General features: G+C 38.1%; 1 protein-coding gene across 19 annotated transcripts in view; it reads left to right on the top strand.

Annotated features, from left to right (window-relative positions):
* LOC26536261 (unconventional myosin-VIIa) overlaps window positions 1–18,155 on the top strand; it is an 893,412-nt gene that overhangs the window by 14,771 nt on the left and 860,486 nt on the right. For all 19 annotated transcript variants that reach the window (XR_005562208.1, XR_005562209.2, XR_005562207.2 and 16 more), the window contains exon 3: window positions 9,071–9,186. Coding sequence is in view for 16 of the 19 variants with exons in the window: in XM_039377697.1 (XP_039233631.1) it covers window positions 9,071–9,186 (116 nt within the window). In the remaining 3 variants the exon portion in view is untranslated. The remainder of the gene's footprint in view (window positions 1–9,070; window positions 9,187–18,155) is intronic.

Consider the following 18,155-nt stretch of genomic DNA (forward strand, 5'->3'; position numbering starts at 1 on the left):
ATCACGTTCAGCCACCAGGCACCATCAAAGGTGGGCATGGGGGCCTCAGGAGCTTCCTCCATCCGTTCATCCGCCCGTCGAATCCGCCCGTTGATGCCATGCTGGGGAGGTTGGCGAAGTGCAGCCTACCCTCTGCGACCCTTTTCTCGGCCCAGGTAAGCTTCTCCTTCTCCTGTGGGGATAGGGCGGCTTTTTCCTTGAGCCTACTCAGGATGCGAAGGGCGGCCTTATATTGCGCCTTTGCCTTCATTCCCTCGCTTGAACGCTTCGGCCCGTGCCTGCGCGGGGAGCTGGTGCCTGGTTTCGGCGAGCGGAGGAGGATTTCTCCTCTTCTTTGGAGAGCTGCACGCTCTCCAGGTCCGAGTCTGTATCGACTGGGGCACCTGAGCGGCTTAGCCTCCCTTGAGTCGTTGTTGTTGTGGCAGTAGCGTTACAACTGACATGACCTGCTCCCGTCAAATCAGAGGTGGTAGCAGTCACACCTGGGCAGACACTGCTAGCTAGACACTTCATTACCGCGGACGGAGCAAGTAGCAATGCATTACCTATTGTCCGGGATAATGCAGTGCCCATTGCCCAGCCAGCGCCCTCGTGGAGGGTTCAGATGGAGGATTTTTGCCGGTGAGCATAATTCTGTACAATAACATTACATTTTCCGATAAGATCGGCAACATTTAATGAGACGGAAGACGATCCCGAATGTTATTTAGTTCATCTCTTAATTGCTTAGGAATTACTATTATGGAGCTGATGGTCCTATGGCGATTCTTGAGGACTTATTTATGATGTTGGCCATTTCTTTCCCATATTTGGAAAAATCCCACCAAATACTGAGTTTGGATACGTTTCCGACTATGTTAAATGGCACTGTCGGAAATGGGGAGGTAAATTTATTTATTATAGTCGATTTCTAGGGAAATAAAAACAGTTATTTTTAAATCCATATAATACTATTTATAGTAATGCCTGTATTTTTTCAAGGACCTTGTAAGTCAAGTCACCGCTGGCGTCGTAGATTGTGCAAGTGATGCCGGTCGGTGATCAAGAAACCAAACATTTTCTTTCTCGGGAGAGTTTTCTATCGTTGATGAACTAAAATATTTGCGAAGATAACCCTGTCAAACATGCCCCTGTTAGGATTTTCACAAACAATTTTTTTGTAATTGCTGTCAAAAAGAGTCTAAAAATTCTTTGTTTTTAAAATCTTTAGTTTATATAGAACAATTTTCTATGCTCCTTAAAATTCACGCCCGTTTACTAGTTTTCTTATTATTACTGACACAATTTTGAAAAACATAATTGCGTTTCAAGGGGGATGTCAAGAAAAGAGTGTCTGGTCAGACACTTCCGGAAGGCATCTCTTCCACAATTTGGAGAATTAGCCATATTCAGCCATATAAATGCAAAAAATGCTATACTATGGGTTTAACTGCCTTTACGTTATACAAAGACGCTGGGATTGGTAAAATCTTACTTTTGAAATTTTAACGACTACGAGACTACGCCCAAAGGATGTGACACAAATCTAGTAATTATGAGAAACTTCTACAAGTCTTTGATGGGGTCCCCAAGCTGCTAAATATATGCCAAAGTTGGTGGTACTAAAAGCTGATGAAATTAATAGTTCTGAAAAATGAATTAGCCAATTAGTCTAACTTAATTTCTTATGGACTCTGCGTTTAGCACGGCGTTATGTGTAGCAGACTTGCGATATATCTATGACGAAACGATTAATTATGTTATCTATGTCAGACCCTTTACACTTTTTTGGGATAGACGAAAGACATTAGAATAAAACAAGAGAGAACGCTATAGTCGAGTTCCCCGACTATCTGATACCCGTTACTCAGCTAGTGGGAGTGCGAAGGAGAGTCTTCAACACTGACAGTTTTTGGCTGTTAGAATGGACGTGGCAAAAAGTTGTTTGGCAAATCGATAGAAATTTACAATACTAATACAAAAATGAACATTTTTCTACATTCATCTAAACACTATCTCGGTCCCTCTTTGGTAACGATTGGGAGACTTCGTGAAAACTGATGCCCCTGCATGGCCACCACAAAGGCCGTACTCCTAGAGTTGTCTAAAGATTTGTCTTCGGATGCTGCCATGAAATCTTAGGAATTTCGTTGCCAAAGAGGATTTCTAAACAGAATTAGATGCGATCAAGGAACGAACTTTGTCGGCGCCAGTAAAGAGCAATGGATACCGGTGCACTGTGCTCTGGTCCATGGGCCAAAAATAAAAAAATGAAAGTAAAAACATTGGCTAGAATTGAGTCAACCCTAACTCAGAATTGATCAAGCTACTAAAATCTAGGTTTGGTTTTGCTTTATTCTAACTATTCTCTTTAAGAATGAGTGCGAAACATAGAGCATAAAATTGATTTGGCTTGGCAGCGTGCGCAACTTGCAAGTGACGGTCGCTATTAAAATATTATTACGCGTTAAAAAGAAAGTGTTTTTCAAATGGAATAATTTCATTTTACAAATAAAGGCATTTACTGTAATTTTTTTTTAGTTTTAGAGTTTCTGACGTGTTGTTTTTAGTTTATTAAGTGATTGTGAGACCTGCGTCTTTTTAAGCATTAAATGTTAAGTGAACTCATTTTTCACTTAGAGTTTCAAAAGTGATGGCCCCCTGATAGCACGATGAAATTAATTTTAAAATATTGGTCAATGTTTATAGATAATGTTTTAAAAAAATTCAGCTGCAGAACGTTGCAGATAGCTGAATTATCTTACACAAAAGAATTAGATCCCTCGACGGAAGAGACTAAATGATGGAAAGAAAAAGTAGAATTCAAAAAGAGTTTCGGTCAAAAATGAGCTAAATAGTTGACAAGCCAAAAGTTGGTGGAAGTAGTACATATAATGATGGAAATACTGCTAGAGAATTTTTTAATAATGCAGTCTTATTAGTTGAAATTATTAAAATCGATAAAGAAATCATTGAAAGATGTGCTACTTTACTCCAGGCGTCATTTTGTATGACGTTGTTCAGATATGAATCTATTCACGAAGAATAAATCACTAAAAATAAATTACTTGACAGCCTTTAAGTCGGTCGACATTTTAAACAATAAGGCCAACGTATAGTTCTAAACCTCGAAAAAAACACCCTTTACTTCTAATCAGCCTCTAAACGCAAGATACTGTTAAATACGCGACCAAAAAATTTGGTAGAAGAAATTGAACACTTCCTAAAGAGTCTTTGTGTCAGCGGTGTGTTATATTTACCAGTTTTAGCTATAGCCGTTATTCTGAAACTGAACATATCAGAACGGCCAACCACGATTTGTTAATGATAAAAAATACATATTGTTTTTCTAACAAGTGCCATTAGGTATTAAGCAATTTTTTAACAATATACACTTTTGCACCTGAGCAAAAATTAATGCTCACACGGCCGTTTCCTATAAGAATGTAATAAAACTAGGTGTTAAACATCAAAAGTTGGGGAACGTGAAGAAATAAGCAATTTAATATAAGGTATTATACAGTTTTTAATTTAAAAATAAATCGTAAAGGTGGTTTTAAACAAAACGTGAAAAATTAATAATCATTTTTGAAAATGCCTGTTTGAAGACATTAATACAACTTTCATCTTTAGGAGTTTAATTGTTTCGGCAGAAAAAAACAGTATTAATATGCAGATTGCCCTAATTTAGCGGGATTTTTAAACAGTCTTAAAACAGGAAATCAAACTGACAATAATTTTAATATTAAAATCCCTTTTTTTATAAGTTCGTCGAGTCTTGCTTTGTGAATATCTTTTAAACGGAGCATCGTATTTTATTAAATGAAGTGTTAACCTGAATATCTTTTAAACGGATCATCGTATTTTATTAAATTAAGTGTTAATCTATATTTATTTATAACAATAACTTTGTATAGGTACCAGACCGTCGCATGTTCATTTAATATGTTGCGTCTCAACGTGTAAAGCCGTCCACAGTGATAAACTAGAGAATAACTGATAGAAACGACTCAACAGCTTATCATCGGTCAATCGCAGCATATCCTCAAATGTTGCTAAGATTGGTAGATAAAACAGATTCAGAGCGATTCGATCAATCCGTTGTGAAGCGAGTCCACCTTGGGATTGCTAAGATATATCGATTTGTCAGCACTGGTCTCTCAACCAGTAATTCCACCTGTCCCGATTAGTTTACCACCACAATATTAAGTCCGGACTATCGGCACAAGTTGGCCCTTACGAAATTTAATCTGCAGAACCAAAACCTCTCACGGTGAATCCACTAAAAAAACAAATTTTCGTTTCTCGGCTTGCCCCTGTTCATCTGATGCTCTTATATACAAGACAAAACAAAAGCCGATAATATAAATGTGAAAAATTTAACTTTTCTTACGCTATGTACATTTTATCTTTTAAGATAAGTTAATAAATTAACTATTTTGGACCATATTTTCTGGTGATTTTTAGCGTAACTTAAAATTCATATGCGTGTTCCTACGTACCGCCGTCTTCTGAATTCTCAGAATATATGTACATTATATATGTATGTATATACTTGGCACTTTGTGGTCCCCAGAAGAAAAAACGAATATCCTTCTCTCTATAAGTAGCACAACATTACGTTAATGACGGCTTGCTCAAATTATCGTAGTCGCAAGTTGTTATATTCGATACTTTCAGGGTCGATTAATGGATCTATGTCTCGTGACAAGTCCTGAAAGTGTGTTGCTGTACTGAGTAGTAGTAGTATCGTCCTACGTTCAAGATGACAATAAACACCGGTACCGTAAAAAAAGAGAAATCAGAGAAGTCAACTAACCGAATTTATATTATTTATATTTATTATTTATTTATATTTATAATTATTATAATTTATTAAAATTTTATATTTGGCTGTAAGTGGGTCCGATCTTTATTCCTGCAACATAATGGTGGGTGCCAATAAATATTTTTTATACCGCAATTAAATTATTTTTTAGCTCTTGTAACTCCTATGTACTATCCGTTAATCTTTAACAAACCTCCTTGGTTTAAACAGAGAGGTGACAAACCTAAGAAATGTAAAGTCCAGACTTTATACAAAATTCAAAGATTCCGGTTTTCAGTCTATCTTTTTTAAATATTTAAGTGCTTGGTTAAATTTTACCGTGCTTAAGGATCAGTGTTACAAGACTGTTAAAAATTATTTGAGTCGTTGAAAGTTTCAGTTCGCGCAGGATCCGAAACAGTTTTATAATTTCGTTTAAACTAAGCGCAAAACAATTTAACAATTTCTTTCCCGCCATTTTTGAAAATACTACGGTAACATCGGGTCAGGCATAGCCGATCTATTTCTTAAGTTTTTTCAGACATGCGACATATACTCTAAGTGGGTGCACTTTGGACAGAATAACCCGAATTAATGATCTTAATGTAATGTTATGTTAATTAATTTACCATCCTTTCCTAACCGTAGAGCGATGATTGGAGCAGTCTTTATTTGTAAGCATATTCGTGGTGAAATTGATAGTTTCGGTTGATCTGCGTTTCATAAGAAAGTGCTGACTTTGTGGTACAAAACTGCTGCAACAAATGAGGAGTGATAACATAGCTCTGTAAATGCTTGCATCCAATTTTCTACCTTTTTATGAAGACGATCACAAGAGAGAGGTTTGGATAGCGGACAAATAATTTAAATATTCTGATCAGTTGCAAATTTTTATAAAATCTCATAATCCAAAAATAATCTCCTTGCAAGAAACTCACCTACTCCTCACAAAAAATATACCAATCCCAATCAATTTCACATTATACAACGAAAATTCCTCTATCAATAGACACGGATGTGTTGCCCTCCTAATACACAACTCAATACAGCAACAAACCATTCCATTAAACTGTCAAAACTTCGACAACATAGCAGTACAAGTTCACTCAAAAATCAAATTTACTATAATTTCTTCGTACATACCTCCCAATAGGACATTCAACCTAAAACACCTAAAAGACACATACAACAACCTTTAACCACCTGTTTTAATAACAGGAGACTTCAATAGCTGGAACAGATCTTGGAGATCACAAAACAATAACTCCAGAGGTATTACACTATTTAAACTCATTAATCAATCCTCTCTCACAACCCTCAACGATGGCTCCCCAACTCACTTTAGCACCCACCACACATTCACAAACATTGACCTCTCTCTAGCTTCACCCTCTATAATGTTACACTGTAAATGAAGCAAAAACAACTCTCTCTCTCAGGAAGCGATCACTATCCAATTCACATTAGCCTATTGGACGACACTGACTTTATTCCTCCAAAAACATGTCCAAAATTCCACCTCAACAAAGCCAACTGGCCTCTTTTTAAAGAGATAACAGAGACACTCTCATCCAATAGACCACCAAGCAATAACACTAACAAAGAAGCTGCCAATATCACAAAGATCTTAATCCATGGAGCCAACCAAGCAATCCCACAATACCAACAACAACGAAAAACCAAACTTGTCACATGGTGAGATCCTACGCTGCAAAAATTAAAAGACAATAAACAAACAGCAACCTCTCAACCTCTCTTAGACTACCATACCACGTCCTCCCTTTCAACTAAAAGTCACGCCTCTATTATTTCGCTAGACTTTGCCAAGGCATTTGACATAGTCGGTACCCATAGCATTATCGACGAACTTTTCGAATGGAAGATAGGACCGAGAATAATCAAATATATCTCTAATTTCCTAACAAACCGAAAAATTACTGTGTTAGCCAATAATTTATACTCCTCCCAGCAGCCGCTTGACAATGGAATCCCACAAGGCTTACCCCTGTCGATGATTTTATTTGGTACAGCCTTTAACAAATAAAACAAACTTATTGACAAACACAAAAACTGTCAGTTCACAGCATATGCTGATGACTACACAATGATCTACAAATTAAATAAAAAACAAAATACACTTAACATAGACCAATTACTCACTGACATCAAACAATGGTGCAACTACTCAGGAGTATCACTATCAATAGACAAATACAAGCATTTGCACGTCTGCAGGAAAAGAATTTGCTACCTAACTTTCGCGTACCAACACGTACACCCTACAAAATGTAGACTCACTAAAAACTTTCCATCTAATTTAATTATTACAAATTCAAATCATGTAAATACAAAAAACAAAAAAAATATTTAGTATTATATCTAAATATGAATATATAATAGGTATAAGTAATAATAAGTAATATTTAATATAATATAATATAATATATATTAAGTACCAACTTGTATATAATAAAAATAATAATAATAAATAAAATATTTAGACATGATGTCAGTTGGTCATTAAGTTGGTTTCGCTGATATAACTGCAATGTCGGAAATCGATGAAATTGGAATTAACCAAAACCTAAACGTTTGATACAATAGGGACATAATATAGGATTTCATTGTTTGAAAAATTGGTAGTTATGTACTAGTGTTAACCACTGAAAAAATGTCAAATCATTGCTATCTGCATGCTAAATTTAAACTTTCTAGGTTTTATAGTTCCTAAGATCTTGACATTCATACGGACGGACGGACGTAAAGATGAACGGACAGACGGACATGGCGAAATCGACTCCGCTATGGATTTTAATCAATATACTTGATATACTTTATATGGTCGAAAACGCTTCCTTTTGCCTGTTACATACTTTTCAATGAAAGAATTTGAAAGGATTTTAACTTTTAAAGTGCCTTTAAATATTTAAAATTTTTTGATATATTTAAATAACTTACCCTATAATTATTATTTATGTCTATTTACTTTATTATTATTAAACTTACTTCATGTCTTGGATTGATCCCTTTGAATGATGTCAATTTTACTGCTGCTGGCCCTTTTCCATTATATCCAAGTTAGAGTAGGACACTGTAGTGTAGTCGTGTAGTAGTGTAGTTGATAAGTCGATGAGGGCTTCTATCCTGAAGCTTAAGATACGTTTTTTGGCTTCGATGTGCTTGCACCAGTTGAGCCTTCAGTCGAGGTGCACTAGTTTAAGTAAGTTTCTTTGCTTTCGGCATCACGCTGTTGTTTAAGGTAATCGAGGGAAGGTCTTGCATGAAAATTTTGCGGCACACAAGACGAAAAAGGAATGCGTGTGCGCCTGGCGATTTTAATATTTAACATAACTTCTTTTTTCACAAGATCGCCTAAATTAACGAAGGTTTGCGAAGGCTGGGCGAATTTGCAAAAAACGAGATAGAGCTTTATTATGCTCCAGCCTTCACCCTAAAATACCTTACAATGACTTTAAAGTTTTTCCATCTTCACAAATAGACAAAAACCAATAAGCAACTACATAACATGTATTCAGACAACAGTATTTCTGATCCTTAGATATAAAATAGGTTTGTTCATAAAAATATTTGCTATTTCATTTGCTCAAAATTCGACTGTCCCTTTTGTGATAAGCGTGACCAAAATGTTTTTGGTCATCGTCTGTTACCGTCGGTAATATACGCGAATTTGTAGCAGGGATCGGTTGTCTTTATTGCTTCGGGCCCATCCATACTTCCCATATCCCATCCCATCCCATATTTCTTATGTGGTGATAGATAGGTGAAAGTGTTTTTGCTGGTGTGGTAAAACTGGGATGAGCTCTTTATAGTGATTGCTTGATGTTAATAGTTCTTGCTTCTGGGCATTGGAGAGTTTCCCCGATAGTCGGGAAAATCGACTATAGCATTCTATCTCGTTTATTTATCGAATTGCCAATTTCTATTAATATGCGAAACATTTGATCCACATAATCTACAAATGCGAAACATTTTTGTAGAAAATAAATATATGTTCTGTCATTGACTTGTAAAAACGATTTTATTAAATTAGAGAGCCGTAACCAATAAATGCAAAAGCCGCTTTAGAACTTCCGACTGGGGGGACAAAAATTTATCTAGAGCTGGCAATGGAAACCTTCGTCACCCTTCTTTTATTCAAGGTATTGGCACTTGAGTGAATGTGTCGCAATGAAATTGGATATTCATTTCTAGGGTTTTAACGCAATATAATTGATATTTATTTTAAAATCATACTTAATTTAAATTAACTTTTTCTCTTTTTAGACACGATGTCAATCGGTCGTAAAGTTGGTTATGCTGATATGACAGCAATGTCGGAAATCGATGAAATTGGAATTAACCAAAATCTAAACGTTCGATACAATAGTGACATAATATATGTATCCTTAACTAACCAAATGTTTGTTTTATATTTATATATATCAACGTTATGTAGGTGTTTAAGTAATTAACTATGTAAGTATTGAACTATAATAAGCTATTAAAGTTAAAAGAACTAAAAAAATTACATGAAAAATAAGTTTTATACATATTCTGTTACTTTTGAATTGGCTATCATGAACTATGTTTTAAAATGGGCTCGCAGGGGCGTAACTGAAAGCCCAGAAGCCAGCTGAAATCAGAGCTAGAATATTATAGTGCCAGAACCAGAGCTTTACGCAGAACAACCGTTGCTGAACGCCTGGAAGTGCACGTTTGTTATGACCGCACCTGTCACAGGACACCAACCACTGATACCACAATCTCTTTCTGATCACGCCAGATTCTTGCCGTCTCCTCCTGCAGTACACCCCACCGTTCGGACCTCGGCCTTGAGGTCGATATTCCCCTTTTTGCTCACGGTCCGCTCGTATCCAACGTTCAGCAACGTCCTGTTAGTTCACAATTCGTCCTCATTGTGTTTTTATTAATTATATTAATAAAACAAGAGAGAACGCTATAGTCGAGTTCCCCGACTATCTGATACCCGTTACTCAGCTAGTGTAAGTGCGAAGGACAGTTTTTGGCGGTTTGTGGGCGTTAGAGTGGGCGTGGCCGAACGTTTTTTGGCAAATAGATAGAAATTTACAAGACTAATTCAAAAATAAAAAAATATCAAAACATTTTTCAAAAGTGTGGGCGTGGCAGCTTTGGGCGGTTTGTGGGCGTTAGAGTGGACGTGGCAAAAAGTTTGTTTGCAAATCGATAGAAATTTACAACACCAATACAAAAATGATAAAATATTAAAACATTTTTCAAAAATGTGGGCGTGGCAGTTTTGGGCGGTTTGTGGGCGTTAGAGTGGGCGTGGCAACCTGAATCGACAAACTTGCGCTGCGTCTATGTCCATGGAGTCTGTATACTTAATCTCAACTTTCTAGCTTTTGTAGTTCCTGAGATCTCGACGTTCATACGGACAGACGGACAGACAGACGGACGGACAGACGGACATGGCCAGATCGACTCGGCTACTGATCCTGATCAAGAATATATATACTTTATATGGTCGGAAACGTTTCCTTCTGCCTGTTACATACTTTTCAACGAATCTAGTATACCCTTTTACTCTACGAGTAACGAGTATAAATATTTGAGGCAAAAAATTTCTAAATTAATTTAACAAAGTGCCTTTAAATATTTAAAATTTTCTTGATATTTGAATAACTTACCCTATATTTATTATTTATGTTTATTTAACTATATTGCTATAGTTTGCTTTGGGCCAAATCTTGGCACCTAATTAACTTTTTGAATAAGTCCATATGACAGACTTGAAAACCATTGCCTGATTTTCGGCGTATATTATTACCTTTTGGTGTTTCTTGGTTTTTCAATGTGGTTTGCAAGTACTCGAAAAAGTCAATGAAATCCGTCCCATCCTTTCGACCAAAGTCAGAAATGTGCTTAAAATTTTTAGAAAGGCGCCCGGGAATGACCCACTCACCAATGCCATCCTAAAAATTCTGCCAAAGCGAGCACTTATTCTGATCACATAAGGGTGTAAAACATTCCGAAGCAATAGAAGAGTGGCAGGAGCATGACCCCAGTTTTAACCGACCAATCAGTCTTCTGCCTTCTTTATCGATGGTATTAAAAAGACTGCTCATCGATCGGCTTCTTTAGCATATGGATGCCACTAAAACTTATCCGGTCACAGCACCAACGAGCAGCTACACCGTGTAGTTAACCATATACTCAAGGAATTCGATCGGGCCGAGTATTGCAATGGAGTATTTCTCGATATCCAGCATTCCTTCGATAGAGTCTGGCCCTCGGGACTCTTGGCTAAAGTGAGCGTGTGCGTACTTCACACGTCACTATGCGAATACGAGGCAGCTGACGGCATTCAGATGTATCTCCTGAATTGGCGATACAGGGGCCAGATATGGGTCGGTAGCGTCACATTGCAAAAAAATTCAGACGGTGCAAAAAGAGATGGTTATTATTGACTGTAAATGATACGTCAGCAATAAAGCGCTGCATCACGATCTCAATCTGACTGATGTTAAAGAACAGATATCGTTCCATTCCAGCAGATACAAAGACTCCAGTACCACCGAAGCATACTTGCCCGACATTTACATAGCACAAATACCCCCATAAGAAGACTAAAAAGAAGAAACATTTTTAAACAACTAGCTAGCTTGCGACTAAAAAGAATAAACTTTTTTAAACAACTAGCTAGCTTTCATATGTAACAAATGTAACAAACCTATTTCCGAACGAGGATGACACTCAATTGTTATCCGCTATCCCTCTCACCTGGTCACACACTTTTGAGAAACGCCTTCCACTCATCTAGGACGAATCCATTATCCAATTGTAAAAGACTATAATATAGCTTTTTTTCGGCCTTTGCATGCGTTCCTGGTAGCAGGAACAAGCTTCTTAGAGATGAAGGTGCCTTCGAAGCCTGAATCTATCATACCATGTCCGGGAAAATATTCTCCGAGTTGACTAACTTGGACAATAGCCGTTCATAAAAGGATCCTCTGCCGATTGAAGGCGAAATTAATATAAGTGTTTGAGATAAGCTGTTCAGGATTGTGACCTGCGCTAGGCTAATGGAAGTAGAAGGCTTTCCTTTTCGAAGCAACGTATTGCGGCGGCCCTTGCAGTCATCTTGGCCCTTGGTTGAGTCATCTGGCAAAAACGGGGACAAATCCTAACTGGATGAGGCTCTCCGGAGCAGAGATCACGTCTCAAACGAGTTAACCCTTCTAGGCTGTGGGTTCCTGTGCTCCTTTGTGTGTTGTGGGCCGGAAGTATAAAGTCGAACATCTTTAATCGCATCTAGTGTGCGATATATTTCTTCGAGAAAAGAATTCATCTCTTCCCGGGCAGGGATTTCGGACTTGTTGCTCAAAGACTGCTCCCATAATGAGAGAGTGACCTTTGGCAGCTTGAGGCAATCTCAAATTTCTGTGGAAACCTGGGAGTATTCCAGGGCATTCCAACACCCTTGAATTGTGCCTTGAAGATCCTTTAAGGCCGTTCTCGATTCGCTTCCTACGGTTGGGAGATTGAAAAGGATTTTCAATTGGCTATTTACTAAAAGTCGCTTGTTTTCAACACGATCCCATCATTTGTAAGCGGAGATTTGCTGACAATGGCGTGAGCTTCGTCGCTAGTTTTGGCGTTCAATTGAAACAATTTGTCCACTGGAGTCAGCCGAGAATTGCTATCGTAGAAAGCTGTAATTAGGTCACGGAAGGGTCAGCGCAGATATTCTCCATCGTAGATTTCTGTGTCGCAATGCGGAAGACTGCAGCCCCTTAAGAACGTCTAAACGGATTGGTTTGCCCTTGCCTGAGCAATGGAGGCGGACGGACGATCAATATCTTGATTTACCTGTGACGCATATCTTTCGTAAACCGATTAACAGTGCTCATACTTGTTCTGAGGACCCCCTGTCCTTTTGGCTAGGCTCCCGCCTCTGGCCTTCCTTCGAAAACTCTAACTGAACAGCTTTTCTGTTGTGACGACAAATTTGATTAATGTCAATTTCAATTTGGTCAATTTCGATTCGTAACTATTATGTTTTGAAAGAAGTTTTTTTTAATATTCGTTTGATAAAAGCGCCGCTAGAACTAGCTACCGTTTACATATATTTATATTGATAATTAATAATATGTAATATATCTAAATAATAGTCAGCTTTAAGCAAACGTAGAGGGAAAAAGAAAACGTATTAAAGGGAAAAACAAAAAAATTGGCGCGCTTTTCTTCCCACCCATAATTGCGCAATTTTTTAAAAACATCAAAATAAAATAAAAAAAAATTAGTTTATCTGAATCTTATTTGCATTTTAAATATTGAAAATTGGTCATTTTTAAACGAGTAATTTGACTAAATAACTATAATAAATAACAAGAGAGAACGCTATAGTCGAGTTCCCCGACTATCTGATACCCGTTACTCAGCTAGTGTAAGTGCGAAGGACAGTTTTTGGCGGTTTGTGGGCGTTAGAGTGGGCGTGGCCAAAAGTTTTTTGGCAAATAGATAGAAATTTACAAGACTAATACAAAAATGAAAAAATATCAAAACATTTTTCAAAAGTGTGGGCGTGGCAGCTTTGGGCGGTTTGTGGGCGTTAGAGTGGGCGTGGCAAAAAGTTTTTTTGCAAATCGATAGAAATTTTCAAGACCAATACAAAAATGAAGAAATATTAAAACATTTTTCAAAAGTGTGGGCGTGACAGTTTTGGGCGGTTTGTGGGCGTTAGAGTGGGCGTGGCAGCATGATTCGACAAACTTGCGCTGCGTCTATGTCCCTGGAGTCTGTTTACTTAATCTCAACTTTCTAGCTTTTGTAGTTCCTGAGATCTCGACGTTCATATGGACAGACAGACGGACAGACGGACGGACAGACGGACGGACAGACGGACAGACGGACAGACGGACGGACAGACGGACATGGCCAAATCGACTCGGCTATTGATCCTGATCAAGAATATATATACTTTATATGGTCGGAAACGCTTCCTTCTGCCTGTTACATACTTTTCAACGAATCTAGTATACCCTTTTACTCTACGAGTAACGGGTATAATAAAAAAACATATACAAAGTAAATTTTTTGAACTACTGTTATTTAAATCAAAGAATTTTCAAAAAAAAAAAAAAATAACATTTAAAAAATACATTTTTCATAAAAATAATTCATAAACTAAAATATTATTATATTATATATTATTAAATAAATTATTTATAAAATAAATAAAATATGGAAACTGTTTATTACAAAATTGATTTCTTGATGCGCGAAGTGCGCACATAAGCACCGAAGAATCATTGTCTTCTTATATTCAAAACGCTTCTAGCTTCAAAGCGAACGGTCGTGTTTTTTTTCTGCGCTCCGAATTTATTTCTGTTTTGCTAAATCCAGCGGTGGAATTTAATAAATTCTTTAAAAATTCAATTTCGTAATCCGTACTAGTAAAAGTTCCTTTCGCTTCGCGAGTGAATCTTTTGTGATATGTGCATTATTTTAATAAATTAATTCAATCTGTTCTCTTTCTGTCTTTGCGTTTTGTTTACTCTCTCTTTCGTGCGTTGTCCGTAGAGCTGTTTGGTGTTGTTTTTGTACTTAACTGCACGGTGCACCCGCTCTCTCGCTCTTCCACACAAAATCCTAAAGTGCAGACTGCGCTCTTGCGGTACATTTTCTGACTTTGTCGTTTGGTACAGTGGTCAAACGCCAATTAAACAATCAAACCAGTGTTGTCTGCTTCCATAACAAATGCCGTCAGGTAATAAAGCCTGAGCAGTCAAAACTGACCTGTTGGCTATGTAATAGAATGGTGCACACTAAGTGCGTTGGTTTTAACGGCCGAACAAGTGATGACCTAGCTAAAGGCCCTAATCTAAAAGACTGTTGTGATACTTGCCTAGGAGTTGCTAATGAAATGCAACTCTTTATGCGCCAAACTAAAGGTGGCTTGAAAGGAGTGATCAGCAGTTTTGGTCGAGGGGAATGCCCCGAAACCTTCGGCAAGTGATCAACAGAACTCCACAGCTGATCAGTTGACGATCGCAGCAAACCCTCAAATGTTGCTTAGATCGGCAGCTAAAAAAGAGTCGGTGCAATCCGATCAATCGGTTGTGAAGGATGTCCAGCCTGGGCTTGCTACAGATTCCGATTTGTCCGCACCGGTTTCTCAACTGGTGATTCCACCCGTCCCGAATTGTTTACCATCACAAAGAAATATTGAGTCCGGACTACCGGCACAAGTTGGCACGTCAGAAATACAACCTGCAGTGCCAAAACCCCTCTCGGTGGTTCCACTAAAGAAACAAATTTTTGTTTCTCGGCTTTCCCCTGATCAAACATATCTGATGTACTGTCTTATATACAAGACAAAACAAAAGCCGACAACATAAAAGTGGAAAAATTTAACTTTTCTTATGCTAGGGACATCTCATCTTTCAAAATAACTGTCCCAAATGAGCTATTCTCAACCATATGTTCTGGTGATTTTTGGCCGGAAAGTATAATTGTGAAAGAGTTTGAAGCTAAGATTAAAAATAGAAAAAAGGGCCCGTGGGAATTAAACTTCCCACAAGTGGCCAGATCACTGCCCCATCCTCCTCTACTACTTCTACTTCTTTATCTTCAAAAAACTAAAATCTAGTCTCACTATCTGTTATCAAAATGTAAGAGGCTTGTGTAGTAAGCTAACTAATTTGTATTCTTATAGCCTTTCCTTTGCATCCCATATTATTGTGTTTACAGAGACTTGGTTAAAACCGGAGATACCGAAGTTTTTCCAGGTATGTACACAGTATACAGGCATGATAGCCCCTCCAGGCGGGGTGGTGGGGTCCTTGCTGTTAGGTCTACCCTCACGTCAGAGGAGGTACTTTTTAATGAGTTCCGTAACTTAGAATTCTTATGCGTAAAGCTGTCATTTTCTGATAGCTATGTTTATATTACGTGCTCGTACATTCCGCCGTCTTCTGAATTTCCTGAATATATTAACCATTTGTCCGCTATCCAATCCGTTTCAAACAGACTGTCCGATAGGGACCAACTAGTTGTTCTAGGTGACTTTAAAATACCAGGCACTAAGTGGTCCACAGAAGAACAGTCGAATATTCTCCTGCCTATAGCACAGCATGACTTTATTGACGGCTTGCTTGACATATCATTGTCGCAAGTTAATTATATTCGAAATTCTCTTGGTCGTTTATTGGATCTATGTTTTGTTACAAGTCCTGAAAGTGTGTTTCTGACTAGAGTAGCACCTCTTAGTCAACCAGAAGATCCATACCATCCAACTTTTGAGGTGAAAATCGACACAGGTACCGTCATAAAAGAGAGGCCAGATAAGTCAACCAAACGAATTCATTGTTTTCGTAAGGAAAACTTTCGGAGGCTAAATCTTTTTATATCTGGCTTTAATTGGTTCGATCTATATTCTTGCAGCATAATGGCCGATGCCATAGATATTTTTTATACTGCAATTAAATCATTTTTCAACTCTTGTGTTCCGATGTACTATCCGTCTACCTCTAACAAACCTCCTTGGTTTAATAAAGAGTTGACACATCTAAGAAATGTTAGGTCCAGACTTTATATAAAATTTAAAAATACCGGTTCTCAATCTATATTTTCTAAATATGTAAGTGCTCGGTTAAATTTTACCGTGCTTAGCCGATCTATTTGCCAAGTTTTTTCAAACCACATATTCTACGTTACCTCATTCTGAACGGCCTTACTCTTACGCGGTATCAAAGTCAAATTTAATATTCCGTCCCACCTTAAACGAAAGCTCACTGCTTTGTGATCTTCAGCGAGTTAAGCCTGTCTATTCGCCAGGTCCCGACGGAATTCCTCGCTGTGTCCTTAGATTCTGCGCGGAAGCCTTGTGCAAGCGTCTACTAAAACTGTTTAACTTAGTTCCCCCAAATATGGAAGGAGTCCTTTGTGATCCCTCTCCATAAAAAAGGTAGCAAATCGGATGCAAGCAATTACAGAGGAATCTCCAAATTGTCTGCTATCCCTAAGCTTTTTGAAAACGTTATCACTCCTCATTTGCAGAACCTTTGTAGGTCAATTATATCACCATGTCAGCATGGATTCATGAAACGCAGATCAACAACTACTAACCTTCTGGAGCTAACCTCCTTCGTAGTACAGGGCTTCAAAAATAATCTTCAAACAGATGTCATTTATACGGATTTTAGTAAAGCATTATACTCTGTTAATCATTCACTTTTAATAAAGAAACTTAATTTATTAGGTTTCCCTGTTGATCTCCTAAATTGGATTCTAAGTTATTTGAATGGCAGGACGCAACGATTCCTCTTTAAAAATTCTCTTTCTTGTATTCTCCGAGTCACATCCGGCGTCCCACAAGCACAAGGGAGCCACCTAGGTCCGTTCCTTTTTACCTTATTTATTAACGACCTTCCCTTAATAATAAATCATTCGCGTGTACTAATGTACGCTGATGATGTAAAATTATGCTTGCAATATAAGAACATTTCTCGCCATTTGGACTTACAATCCGGAGGACCCTAAACTCAGCGTAGAGAAGTATGTAGGACCCTGAAGTCTTCTCTACGCTGACTTCAGGTTAAACCCTGAAGCCAGCGTAGAGAAGTATGTAGGACCCTGAAGTCAGCGTAGAGAATTATATAGGACCCTGAAGTCAGCGTAGAGAATTATATGTAGGACCCTGAAGTCAGCGTAGAGACGTAAGCCGGACCCTGAAGTCAGTGTAGATACGTAAGTAGGACCCTGAAGTCAACGTATAGACGTAAGCAGGACCCTGAAGTCAGCTAGGGTGGGGTATATACGTAGGGGTTGATCTTACTCTCCAATAGTTACCACTTGTTGATCCCGGTCCTGATCTTGCTGCTTTCCCGCTCGCTGGTGACGTCCACCTCGGTCGACTCCGATCACCGACTGCCATTCTGAGGCCAGCCGCCCGCTTTATATAGCCCTTGGCTTAGTGTGCCCGTATGTCCGAATTGCCCGACTTAGTGTGGCCGGGTTTCGGGGTTAGTGTGCCCCTCTAGTTATTTGGGCGCGCGTGCGCGCCTTGTTTGAATTTCACCTTGTTTATGATGATCATTTATTATGTTTTGGTTTTATCTATTATTATGTATTATGCCTTATTTATTATGTATCATGTATTAGGTATTATTTATTATTTATTATTTATTATGTATTATTTATTATGAATTATTTCTTATTTATTATTGTGCGCGGCCGCGTCACACTTCCCCCTCCTTTGGGAAGTGACGCTTCACCGTCACATAATTGCCACGGTTGGATATGATGCGCCACCACCTTTCTCCGTCTTTTTCTAGCCATCGCCGTTGGGTCCTTTTCTGTTTGTGAGCCGGGTTTGCCCTTATCT

This window comes from Drosophila yakuba, chromosome X, assembly GCF_016746365.2.
Source record: "Drosophila yakuba strain Tai18E2 chromosome X, Prin_Dyak_Tai18E2_2.1, whole genome shotgun sequence".
In the NCBI taxonomy this organism is placed as follows: Eukaryota; Metazoa; Arthropoda; class Insecta; order Diptera; family Drosophilidae; genus Drosophila; species Drosophila yakuba.